The sequence below is a fragment of the Paramisgurnus dabryanus genome, chromosome 2 (assembly GCF_030506205.2).
Source record: "Paramisgurnus dabryanus chromosome 2, PD_genome_1.1, whole genome shotgun sequence".
NCBI classification, from domain to species: Eukaryota; Metazoa; Chordata; class Actinopteri; order Cypriniformes; family Cobitidae; genus Paramisgurnus; species Paramisgurnus dabryanus.
The window spans coordinates 21,881,457-21,895,060 of record NC_133338.1 but is presented as its reverse complement, the minus strand read 5'-3'; the positions used below and the strand labels follow the sequence as shown (position 1 = coordinate 21,895,060).

Here is a 13,604-nt window from a genome sequence, read left to right as displayed (position 1 = left end):
GAAAATTGAAAACTGAAACAGCTTATTGTTTTAGAGCTTTTTTTACAAAAGTATTGGCAACTTTGACACTCAAATACCATGATACCAAAAGGACAGAATCCTTTTCATGTGATCTGACTCTAAAAACCCTTAAGTTAGGAATGACCTTTACCAAATTATAAACTTTGCCAGCAAACTACAATAAATGATTTAAGTTAGCAAAAACACATGTTCACAGTTTATGTTCACATAACATGGCATTGATTGAGAAACATATATGAGAATTAATTAATAATATAAACTGAATGCTTTCAAAATATGTTTAAATACAAATACGCTTAATCCTGGCCTAAAGTCATCCAGGAATCCTGGTTTGGTGGCAGAATCCAATAAGAGTCTGATAAGAAATGCTAATTTACAAGAAAACATGTCGCACTTCAAAGGTTTTGCATCTGAAAAAAGTCTTAGGCCACCATGCTAACATTAGATTTGTTGTTTTGGCAATGTTATAGTGATCATATATAATTATTTCTCAGTCTCTTTATTAGAATACAATCAAAAAATACACGAAATGTGTATGTAGTATTAAAAACAGTATAAAAGCTGAAGTGAAGTGTCAAGTATTTATGGTAAACTCCCCTTCCACTTGAGCAATAGCAGTAGGATCTCTTAAACCTAAATAAAGTTAAATCCTAATTTCCAATTCCAATCGAATGACTCCAGGTCTCCGCAAATAAAGCTCAAGATGTGTTTAGTGCCAATAGAGGTCACACTAAATACTGACGGATGCCTGAAGAAGACATTTAGTTCTGAAAATTGCTTTGTTTTTAATTTTGTGCACATATTTCCTGTATTTTCTGTTTGTATCTTAATAAAAGTGAAAAATAAATATGGTGCTAAAACAACAAATCTGGTGAATGTGGCCTAAGACTTTTGCACAGTACTGTATATTGGTGGCGTAGCATCTGGGCATGCAGGGTATGCACGTGCAAATGGGCCCGGGCCAATAGGAGGCCTCCCCCCCGCTTTTAATTAAAAAAAAATGTGTTCAATATAATTTTTATTTGTGGCAGCAATAAATATATTTTTGTATGCATATCATGTGTAGTGATTTCTTATTTCTCCGTAATGTCTAATTTCTATTATTTTTTGCACTCCGCGGCTGCCGTAGACTACTTCGCCATCATTTTTTACATGACGCATCGCCGCGCCAAAAAAAAGAAAACACAGTGTGAGAGGTTACTATAGCGGCTATCTACATGAACATTAAGGATGGACAAATATAAACATAAAAGTGGAGCCTCAAAGAGAAAAGAGAAGGCGGAGAAGTTAGTCACGAGTCAAAAACTACCCAAAACATTTTGTTTTTCTTTATTTAAATCTACAATTTAAAGTAAAAAAGTGAAGTACAAATATTTGATTACCTTATTAAAAGTATATGTTGTTAACAGACCTGCACGCCATAGTTAACAGTGCCAATGGGCAAGATTGGGGGGGGGGCTTTGGCTTAAGGGGGCCCGTAAATTTTTTTGCATTTGGGCCCGGGACTTGCTACGCCACTGAATGATATGAAGGTTTTAAGCTTGATATTTGACACAATGTATTAATATAATAGTACTTAATAATCTGTAATAATTGACACACTAAAGTGAACTTAACACATCCCAACATCCCTTTGTAGTCAAGCACTTCATGTTTTAGGTTGGGAGTCTGTTGGGTTAAGGTCCTCTTTTAAGAATTCCAGTCTGTGATAAAACCAGTGTTGAATTTTTTTCTCAGAGACCTCCTTCTTCCTGTTTTACAGAAAACAGAAACAATAATCATAAAATGCTCATATATAGAAATGTATTTAACATGCATTACTTTATGAGATTTGTCAAACTGTACAGTAGAGATGTAAAATGTACCTCTTTTTTGTCACGGCAGTCTCCACAGAGACAGCCTAGGCACCCATTCAAAACCTGAATGCCACAGAGGATCATCTGGACCAGACCCAAACCTAAAACTATTGAAAACAGCACAATGTGCCAGAGAACCGCATTCTCGGGGAAAATACAGCGTGACCAGAGTGTCTTATCAACCAGATAACTGCTGTTTCTGTTGATACAAGAGAGGGAAAAGGAGAAAGTTAAACTTTAAGACAGAGTTTCATTTGAAGTGCAGGATAAGTGACTCCTCTAGTGGTCATACAAAGAACTGCCACACTGTTGCAATGTTGCGTTGTTTTAAAGGGCACCTATTTCATTGCTAAAATCAACATTATTTCGTGTATTTGGTATAATGTGTTCGCGTGGTTTATGGTATGAAACACACATTATTTTCCACATACTGTCAATTTTTGTAGCTCCAAATATACTGCTTTCCTCAAACACATTGATTTTGTAACGTATCGATCTGAAAAGCGCTGTGTCCCTGATTGGCCAGTTAATCTGTACGTTGTGATTGGCCTGAATACCTCTGATGTCAGCCGGAAATGTGACGCTTCTTACCATGTTTGAAAGATTAGGTCACAATGCAATGCTAACAGGAGTTAACTTAGGGCGCACTCACATTATCCAAACCAAACCAAACCAAACCATGCCCCAGCGCGATTGTCCCCCCTCCCTACTCTCCCAGGTGCACGCACTCACACTGTACTTTGTATCGATCCGAGTCCGGGCGCGCTTTCGTCATAAAGATGCGATTCTTTTGAAAAAAGCAGGAAGTAAAGCTCTCTCTTAACACTGGAACCCACCGTAATGATAAGTCTGTGTTTTTTATTCTGAGTCGTTTGGTGCGCGATTACAGACAGCCCTCTCACATGTCATCATATTGCTTAGTTGATCTGTCACGAGTGGAGCTCGGACATTCACGTAAACCCGCTGCTCGCATCAAAAGGTTTTTACGGAGGCAGATGAAGGTGAGTGGTCGCGCAACTGACGTCTTCACCTTTTGAATTGCGCTCAGGCACGATTGCGCTCACACCACAGCCTTCCGCGCCTGAGCAGAAGTGAACTGCGCTCCGGCCCACCTCTGCAACCCGGCCGCGGCGCGATTAACCAATCCGCGCCCGGGCACGGAACAGAGCGATCACACTAGTCAAACAAACCAGGCTTTTGGGGTCAAACGCGCCCGAACGCGGTTTGGTTTGGATAGTGTGAGTGCGCCCTTACAGTCCGAACTCTGAAGCAGGAGTCATTATGATAATGTCCCTTGTCTACATCACCAATCCCAGGAAGTAAACTGTTGCCTACAATCCCTGTGTTTGTTGTAATCCAAGAAAAGAGATTTAGGTTGGAGAGGATAACTCGCGTCATCGTTTACTTTAACATATACACATAGTACTAATACACACTTACACACCAAGAAAACGTGTAAAAACGTGAATCAAACCATAGGTGCCCTTTAAAGCAGCTTTAACAGAAAATGAAAAAAATCACAGACATAAGGGAATGTATAAAATATTTAGCAGAATACATGACATTTATTGTAAGATTGTAATCTACTAAAAATATGTCATTTATATGCAACTATAATGGACATTTAGTAAATCAACAGAATAATTGATAACAGATAACATTTATAATTTTGAACCCAAAATGCCATTCCTTTTAACAAAATGAGAATGTTACAAGAAAAGGGGTACAACATATTTAGAGAATTAGCCAAAATACCATGAACACAGAGGTATATACTACTTAAGTATTTTAGTTACATTTTCCAATCATCTGTGAGTGTCTTGGGAAACAATTTACTTTACTTTACTAAAAAATGTTCACAACATTCTAAAGCATAGAATCATACTGTGTATTCCTTTAATATTGCATATTAAAATTGATTTAATACCTAATTGCATGAAAATTGTGTACTTTTACTTTCTTAAGTAAAAGTACCAAAAGTACTTTTTACTTAAGTAAAAGTAAAAAATGTACTAGATGTTTAATGTACTTAAATAATAAATATAAACCAAAAAATTGATATTATGAAATGTAGTGGAGTAAAAATTATGATAATATGCTTTGGAATGTATGTTTCCAAAGAAAACACTGATAAAATACGAATGCTTGAAAATGTACTTTTATGTAGAAAGTAAAAATACTTAAGTAGTATACACCTCTGCATGAACATAATAAACAATTTCTGTTTTATCCTGTTTTATCAATTCATAGAAGATTTTATTTTTGTTTCTATTTTTTTATTTTGTTGCATTAATGTCATCTGTCTGACACAATATTCTTACACTTTTGATTCCTCAAAAGGATATTCCCAATCTCCACTCTCAACTTTGCATTTCGGTCCAATAGCAAGTCCTGCAGAGGCAACGGAGGCACAGTAGAAAGATCCAATAATGCCAAATACAGATGACAACACAGAATTCAGCATCTGTCCAAATAAAGAGTATGAGTAAGTAAGTAGTGTGTATGGCAGGAATTTTTTTATACTGTATGTAGATTATTGGAAAAACTGTGCTGTAATATGAACCGTTTTGTTTTTAATAATCAGCTTTTTACAATGCATTAACTGACATTATTCATTTCAGTTTTTCTCATTTATTTTACAGCTGTCTAGTGAATCTCTTGTTGTGGATGATGCTTCTTACTTTATTTCAGTCTTTCACTGAGACTGGTTTACTTACACGGCAACGGTTTCCACAGCAACCTGCCCCGCAGCAGCCTTTGCCCCCAGCTCTGATGGCTGAGCAGCTTGGACACAACATCTACAGAATAAAAGTGTGAGAAATTGATTTATTAGCAGCTGTAATGTTTGAGCAGTATATTCAACTGGAATTTAAGTATATGTATACACAGCGCAACATTTGTCTATTTCCCTCTCTGTTTTAAAACATATTTACTTTACACTAATGATGATACATCACATTAACTGATATATGTACGTGCATACAATATGTGTCTAAGTGCAATTATTGCAAGTGCAATTATCTTTACTTTTTATTAGTCTATAGAAGACATTCCAAAGTACAAAGATAACTGACATATTTCTCAGACTATGAACAGGGAATCTGGCCACTATTTCTCATGGGATGTTTTTTTTGTTACAATTGTAGCTACTTTATCTCCACTGCTATTGTGCCTTTGATTGGTCTATGATCTAAAAATATCCCATTTAAACACATTTTTAACAGTGCTGTCTATTTCTTTACATACTAAACCAGTGCACTGTCTATAATACACACATGTATAAAAATAGTTGCTAAATAAAATTATCAAAATTACTCAATTTTGATGTAATTTTTAAAATCTTGACTACACTTTCAACAAAAAGGTCAAAATATGTACCCCAGCTGTCACTGGGCAGTACCCTTTATAAAGGTCCTTATATGTACCATTTGGTACAGATATGTATACATTTGCAATATGTACCTCTGAGGTACTACTATGAACTGTTTAGGTAGTTGTATTTTTTGAAAGAGTTACTCCCCAGTAACAGCTAGGGTACATATTTTGACCATTTTTTTCTGAGAGTGTAGAAATGAGTTGCTGTAACTTAAAAAAGTAGAAATCGCTTAACTTGCAGATTGGTTAAATTTATTTAAAACTGTCATTACTAATCAATCACATCATTTTTAACAGTGTAGCTAATTCATCATTACACTATGTTCTGTCATAATATACAATGGATATAAGTGAATACTCACAAACAATCCTCCACCAAGAAGTCCTCCCATGAGCCAAACCTGAAGAGAAATCTGTCTTGTCTCCAACTGCTCTCCATTGGGAAAGAACAAAAGTAAATTAGCTATCATACACAAAAAGGCTGAGGGTAGTAGGATAAGTCCTACTAATCGTGCACACTTTCCTGTGCAACACATTGTGATGGTTTTGTAAACTTTAATGAAACAAGTGCAATTGTGAAGGGTTCTTCTCTCTGACTCTGACTGATACCACCGAATGCCCTTTGAGACTTGACACTATTTACATTGCTTGTATCAGAGCCATTTATGGTGTGTTTACACAAGACTGGGTGCAGTTTCTGCTTTGGATTTTTTCTGTCACAGGAAATTGCATGTAACGGTAAGTGGCGTCTGGTTAATAAGTGTGAAGTGTGTCAGAAGTGTTACAAATACACATACTGAATCAATAATAACAGAAAAGCTATGCTTTATGGCCTACCATATTTCGTAATAAGTGCGAAGTTTGTCAGAACAAGTGTTACAAATACACATATTGAATCAATAATAACTATAACTAATAAAAAATAGCTATGCTTTATAGCCTATCATATTTCGTAATAACAACTTCCTTTTATAAATGGCTATTGTATCATTACATTAATAGTGTTATTTTAAGGCTTGTAAATGCTGCTTTGTTTTCCTCTTTTTGGCTGACCACAATTGATTTCTGTAGGCTACTGCGAGCATGACTACATATAAATATAATAAATTAATTCAAATTATAAAAAGGCTTATGTTTGGAGGTGCTTAATTATACAGGTGTTCTCCAAAGTGTTTCTTCCACAAAGTATAGTGATAACAAATCCTTGTTGATGCAGTTTAACTATTCTTGTTATATAGCCTACCTTCTATATTTTAATATCTTTTCTTGTGTTTCATATTTAATCATGCTGCATTTATTGTTGGCATTTAAATTATTAGGCCTACATGATCATTCTCGCAAATATGAAACAATCATTAATTTTGCCATTAAAAACCGTAGTCATTAACGTGGAAAAATGTTAAGGCTTTGGGCTGGACATTTTAATTTCATCATGTGAGGTGACCTGAGCATAATTTTTTTTAATACTCTACAGATTATGTTATTGCATGATGCATTATTAACTTAAAATACATGCATGAATTAACAAATAGCCCTCTACATTTTCCACACTCCACATTTTGTCCAAGGCACTCAACAGTTTTTGTATGGTAAAACCACAGACTGTAAAAAATATGGACGTACTGTCCGTGACATTACCCATAGATTTGTGAGGAGCTTTTCACGGGGCTTGCCGTCGCCATCTTGGCATCGCGTCACAGCACATCACCGAAAATGGGTAAAGACAAGAGGCGTGGGTGAAGCTGAAGTGGCTGGTGGCTGAAACCACGCCCGCCTAGCTCGACGGTAGTGACAGCAGTGGCAGTTCACTGTCACTCAAGTGGCCACGCCCTTAATTATTCAGAACTTTAAAACTAAATATAATTTAAAAGGATGAGTTATAAAAAAATTCACCCCCCTCACAGTTCTCATGAAGGGCAAAATTAGCTATATAGACAAAAAAAATAATAATTTTGCAGTTACATTTTTAACTGTTTTATTACATGGCATTAAAATCATAGAGGATGGAATACATGCATACTATATAAAACCTATTGATTTAATATGATTATAAAAACGACATACCTTATCCGGTGCAGTATCCACTGTCACAATATGGGATTTAGGACACTTGTGGAAGTGGAGAAGTCCCTCACAAGTGAAAAAATGTCCACCTTCATAATAAAAATTATAATAAATTTGCATCTGACCGCCCCACCAACGCCCACTTTACCTGATTCGTAGTCCAGCTAGCAGCGGTGCGCAGTAAACAGGTGCGCAACCCGCCATTAAACCAAAAGAAGATGAAGACGACGACGACGACGACGACGAGAACAGGTGGCATCGTTTTAGTGCATCTAAAGATTACAGAAACATGGATTACACCAAAATGCCTAACGATATGTTGGCGAAAATTAAGATGAGGTAGCATTTTGCTGTTTGTCTGTGTCGCAAATCACCATTTTCACCAGAAGAGCGTTGCGTTACTACAAAGTGGCTGAGATTACTTTTTGACGACGAGTCGCGTTCGGGGATTAACTTGTTTGTTTTGAGCTTTTTACTGAATATTGTTTTGCAAAATAAACAAACTTTGGAGCAGTGCAACTTGTTTTGGATACGACGGCGGACAAGTAGCAAACTGTAAGTAGGCTAATCAGTTTCATTAAATATTGTCTAATGTGTCATAAAATTAATGTTTATGCACTTGTATGTAAAGCATTTTACACATTTTAAAAAAAAAAAAAAACTTTAGTTACATATTTACAAAACTTCACGCATTAATATCTTTTGTAAGTTTGACACCTTGAGGAGCAACTGTTTTTATATTAACGTTACCACAGTTGGTGATAATCGCTAGTGATATTAGTGTTGCAAGCAAATGTCTTTCGTTTGCTAAATGATACATACTAAATATGAAAAATTTGTGTCGTAAATTAACATCCATTTTAGCTTCTATACTGATACACTTGGTAAGAAAAAGAAGCTTTAAGAAACATGAGTGATCTTATATTAAAATAATTGATTCCGGATGGGTTTACATCCTGTAACAACTTATCATGGATGTTATTCAAAAGCTTGGTTTAAAAAATTAGTCGCGTTGACAGGCCAATTAGGCCTACCGCGTGGTCATACATTTTGCCAATTGAAACAACAAACGTATGTACACGTGGTTAAAAGCCTTAATATGAAGACTTGTATCACAGAATATGTAATAATTGCCTTCTAACAAAGTCCGTTGTCAAAACATTTTAACCTGGTAAATAATGGGGCCTGGGGCGATGGCGTATAACGGCTCCATGATTAATCTACTTTCAAACGTAAGTGAGTATCTTTATGGCCCACTTCCTTTGAAAGGTAACCTTAGAGCCATTGAAGTGAGGTTTTTGAAGGGTTTTGAGGATTTATGCAATAGTTTATTTTTGCACAACCGAAGGATGCAGTTTCGGGACCCCAGTTGTACGACTGCAGTTCTAGGACCCTACTTTTTTGTGACAGCGCCTCCTACCGAACTGGATGATATAGCGGCGGCTGCAGTTTCAGGTCCGCAATTCTAGGACCCTGGTGGTTTGTAGTAATGTTTGTACATTGTATCCAGAGGTGTAAAGAGTAGCTGAAAGCCATACTTGAGTAAAAGTACAAATTCCTTACTGTAAAAATTACTCCACTACAAGTTACAAGTCACCAATTTAAATATGACTTGAGTAAAAGTATTAAAGTAACCCAATTTAAAAGTACTCAAGTATTTTTACTCGTACTGAATGTTGACTCAAAGATGCACTAGTCCTCAACACAAAGAGACATTGTAGGTCTGGGCAGTGAAAACTAAGAAAGTTTATTTATGAGGTTTTATTTCCTAATATAGAAAATAAATCAAACACCTCAAAATTTTGACCTGGCAGAACAAACACAGATTAAACATAGTCATAGTCTTTTGACTAAAATGTAATTTAGTTTTAGTCATATTTTTGTCATCTGAATTGATTTAGCTTTAGTCTAATTTTATTCAACTAAATGCCATGAGATTTTGGTCTAGATATTTACATTAAATTTAATTTAAACCCATTTAATTTTAGTCTAGTGTCATTGTGTACTTGAATGTGCCATGCTGAAAAATATATAGCCTAACTTTGTGATATAAATATATGGTAACACTTTACAATAAGGTTCATTAGTTTACATTAGTTAGCTACATTAGTTAACATGAACTAATAATGAACTGCACTTATACAGCATTTATTCATCTTTGTTAATGTTAATTTCAACAATTACTAATACTTTATTTAAATCTTGTTAACATTAGTTAATGCACTCTGAACTAACATGAACAAACAATTAAAGCTTAAATTTTTATTAACTAACATTAAAGCTCCACTGTGTAAGATCTACTCCCATCTAGCGGTGAAAGTCTATATGACAAGCAACTGAATAATACTTTCTAGCCCCCCCCATTCGGAACGCGTTTTAACTCGTACGGTGGCCCGGCCGTGTCATGCCAAGGTTAACATGGCTTCCAGTAGCTACAAAGCAAAAGCAATGAGAAAAAAATGAACAATTTGCAATGTCCTTTGCCTGTGATCCATCAAAGCACACCGATTTATGTTTAACATGAAAAAAGTCTGATTGTCATGATATGTCCGCTTAAAATCACATACAAAAAGCAACCATGACGGGTTTAAATGGACGCGAATTAATATTATGTCAAAGTACAATGCTTATGTTTTAAGTAAACGTTACATGTCCGTGTATATGTAAGAGCTTTCTCTCATATTGGTGAAAAAAGATCACGCAACTTTCACACGCTTGTAAAATGAAACGAAAGACGCGCAGAGCAGACGCTTTTATCAGAGTATTATGTCAGACATTATGTCAGAGTACAATGCTTATGTTTTAAGTAAACGTTACATGTCCGTGTATATGTAAGAGCTTTCTCTCATATTGGTGAAAAAAGATCGCGCAACTTTCACACGCTTGTAAAATGAAACGAAAGACGCGCAGATCAGACGCTTTTATCAATGAAAGGCTAAAAATAGCGCTGTCACCGTGTGTTTGTGCTAGAGGTCAGAAAAGATGAAAAACATTTATCTCAGTACCTCAGATTACATAAATGGGCGGAGAGACGGCGTGTGTCTGTTCGGACACATTAAACCACATGCATGTTTTCACTAACAAGTGTTATGCATAATCATGCTAAAGTTAGCCAAGGAACTATAAAACTTCAAGTTTACAACATGGACTGTATAGATGTAAACGAATATGCTGAATTACCTGTGGAGAATATAGAAAGTGCAACTTCAGTGTCCCTTGAGCCCCCTCTTGGAAAACTAACTCCAATAGTGACTTTGGTCTTGATGTTTTTCCTGTCGGGTTGTCGTTTAAAATCCCTGTTTCGCTTCCTTGGCGATTTGTTTTAATGTCCTCGAGAATATGTCTTCAACAGGCTTTCAAATCAAAGCATTAGATCGCAGGTTCATCACGGTGTGCGGTTGTTGTAAAATCCGAAGGATTCAGCTACGCAGGTCACAGGCTGGATACGATACGTCATCAAGCCTGGTTTATTTAAATCAACTGAGCATTACATTCGCAAGTCATACGCATATTACATCAATTTACAATTAACTAAGAATAATTGTCAGCTTTATAATTGTTAATATTCTGAAATAAGACTGTCTTGATGACGTATACCGCCTACACATGCAACCTCCGGAGGCTTCAGCTATCGGCCAGCATGAGTGTAGAGTGAAAGCGCGAAAGGCGGAGCTTGAATTTCAGGAATGTCCCTCGTCGGCGAATGTATTTCAAAGATGGAGGCACAACATGGATTCAGCCAGCGAGCGCTTCGACGGTATGCATTTTAAATAGCAGATTCTACACTTACGAGAATACTTTCATTAGTGGGTGGGAAGTAATTACACATGAATGAGCACATACTTTTGAAAGAAAACATGGGTTTTTGTTAAGAATTAACTCAATAAAGTACACAGTAGAGCTTTAACAAAGATGAATAAATAATGTAACAAATGTATTGCTCATGGTTTGTTCAAGTTGGTTAATACATTAACTACTGTTAACTAATGAACCTTATTGTAAATTGTTACCAAATATTCTTATATAGGCCTATCTTAAAAAAGATATAATTTTAATATTTTTTAAAAATCCAGTAAACTAAAATTACACCAACAGATATATGATAATGCATATTAAAAACGTGAAGTTGTTCATTTGAAAGATTAATTGTAAACACATGTAGTACGTAACACCACTCTCTCACATTAACTGCACTATTTCTTCCGTCATGCATCCCTCTTTACAGTAAATACATTACAGCATACTTGATTAAATGTGAGGACAGTGAAATTGTACACTTATTATCAATCTTATAATGTACTTAAGTTACTTGGGCAATCAGTACAGGACCTCGCTGGTTTATTTTGGCTTATATAGTAAGTTATATCAAGTTATGTAACTCAGGTTAGCTGATAAAGTAGCATCAAGAGTATACAAACATTTGTGCTTGCCTTTGAGTTGCGGGATGACCCAATCGCTCTTCACTTTTGTTTTGATTGTAGCATCACATGTTTAACAAAGGGTCCCTTGACTGAAGCAAATGTGATATGCATCCATATGTTTGCTCTTTATCTCTTCTTTCAGTCCAGACGCGAACTTTTCTCTACAGTTTATGACATACGCAGCACGCAGATGTCCCGCTACGGTGGCTCAACGCAAGCCATTCAGCGTTTGACATCAAAGTACCGCGAGACCAGACTTCTCCATATGCATTTGATTCGCTCTCGCAGTACTTTGATTTCATACGATTGCTCTGCGCAGCGCCAAATGAAGTCCCTCAGTTGTGTGTGTGCGTGTAACACCTCGCGACCACAGATTCTATCCATCATCACTCTCTGACACTTTCGTCTCGTTTTTATTTGACGAATAAACAATGTAGCGAGTAACGTTAAGTGTCATTTCAAATGTAGTGGAGTAAAGAGTACAAATACCCAATCGAAAATGTAATTGAGTAGAGAGTAAAAGTTGCCTATATTTTTGATACTCAGTACAAGTACAAAGTAGCCCAAAAAATACTTAAGTACAGTAACGAAGTACATTTACTCGAGTACTTTACACCTCTGATTGTATCTAGATATTAATCTCAGTAGTATGTCTATTATGAATGTATTTTTATTTAAAATACAAGAGAGGTTAATTTCCAAGTGTGCTTTGAGTCACAATCTTACATTTAAACATGAATTTACACATAAAATATAATTAAAAAATGTATATCAATTTTTAAACAACTAAAATACCATAAACGTTTTCAGGGCAGTTTCCCGTACATGGTTTTGATTAATCCAGGACATTTAAGCAATTTTTGTAAACATACATGACAAAAAACAATTTGTTTATTGCAAGGTCTACACCAGTATTGCAAGGTGTATGGTGTATTTAAATTAAAGCAGCTTAAACATGCATTTTAGTCTGGGACTAGGATAAGCACTGTCTGGGAAACGGCACCATAATTTCTTGAATATATTGCATATTGATTAATAGGGCTGGGTATCGATTCAGATTTTCCAGATCGATTCACAAGCTGTCAAATCGATTCGATTCCGATTCTTGGTTCAATTTTCGATTCCGGTTCCCGGGCCGGTTTTTATACTCTATTCTCGATTCAACTCAATAAATATAGATTAAATACAAATACTATACTAATAAAAAGAACAGTGAACAGCAGGTTACAAGTGGGTAATTATTAAAATCGATGAAGCACCTGAAACCGCCATTTTAAGCACTGAATTAATGAATGACAGGCTTGCCTCTCGCTCCTTGGTAACCTCGCGCAAAGCAAAAGATAGGGTGACATCTAGTGAAGAAGACTAGTAATTTGATTAACGTTAATCTTTCATTCAATGTTTGCAGAAATAAATATGAAAGAAAAAAAATCGATTCTGCTCTTTGATAATCGATTCTAAATCGACCACATTTAAAAAAAAAACGATTAATCGAAAAATCGATTTTTTTTTTTTTGCCCAGCCCTATTGATTAACCTCTTGAAAAGCACCCCAATTCTGGCCCGAAACCATGAAAATACCTACTTTCACTAAAAGGGCTGTTTTTACTAAACCATTTATAGTATAAGCATAACTGTGGTATCATTAGATAGAAGACACTTTGAGCTTCGTTTTCCATGTTTCAAAATTATTTTAAGATAAAAAAGTTAGAGAGGCTGAAGTACATTGTAATAAAAAATGTTTTGCATAACATCTTTTTTTAACACTAAAAATCTTAATGATAAATATATGTGTGAAACCTAGAAATGCAATGAGGCCAAAGCCACAAGTCTAAAGAAGTTATATTTCACGTTTGAAGTCAATAGAC

General features: G+C 35.7%; 1 protein-coding gene across 1 annotated transcript; it reads right to left on the bottom strand.

Moving 5' to 3' along the window:
• Positions 1-1,334: 1,334 nt before the first annotated feature.
• On the bottom strand, positions 1,335-5,892 carry tm4sf5 (transmembrane 4 L six family member 5). Its single transcript, XM_065248629.1, has 5 exons — positions 5,615-5,892; positions 4,595-4,675; positions 4,199-4,341; positions 1,887-2,076; positions 1,335-1,772 (listed from the first exon to the last, which is right to left on the bottom strand). The coding sequence occupies exons 1-5, from the start codon at positions 5,786-5,788 to the stop codon at positions 1,755-1,757; spliced, it is 606 nt and encodes a 201-aa protein (XP_065104701.1). The 5' UTR covers positions 5,789-5,892; the 3' UTR covers positions 1,335-1,754.
• Positions 5,893-13,604: the final 7,712 nt, after the last annotated feature.

What these genes read in the sequence shown, in the direction of transcription:
- tm4sf5 (XM_065248629.1), bottom strand. Translation starts at nt 5,788, where the DNA reads ATGTGTTGCACAGGAAAGTGTGCACGATTAGTAGGACTTATCCTACTA. An exon ending in GCTGTGGAAACCGTTGCCGT is followed by an intron (nt 4,342 to 4,594) that starts GTAAGTAAACCA and finishes TTATTTGGACAG; the next exon opens with ATGCTGAATTCTGTGTTGTC. An exon ending in CCTTTTGAGGAATCAAAAGT is followed by an intron (nt 2,077 to 4,198) that starts GTAAGAATATTG and finishes TTGTATCAACAG; the next exon opens with AAACAGCAGTTATCTGGTTG.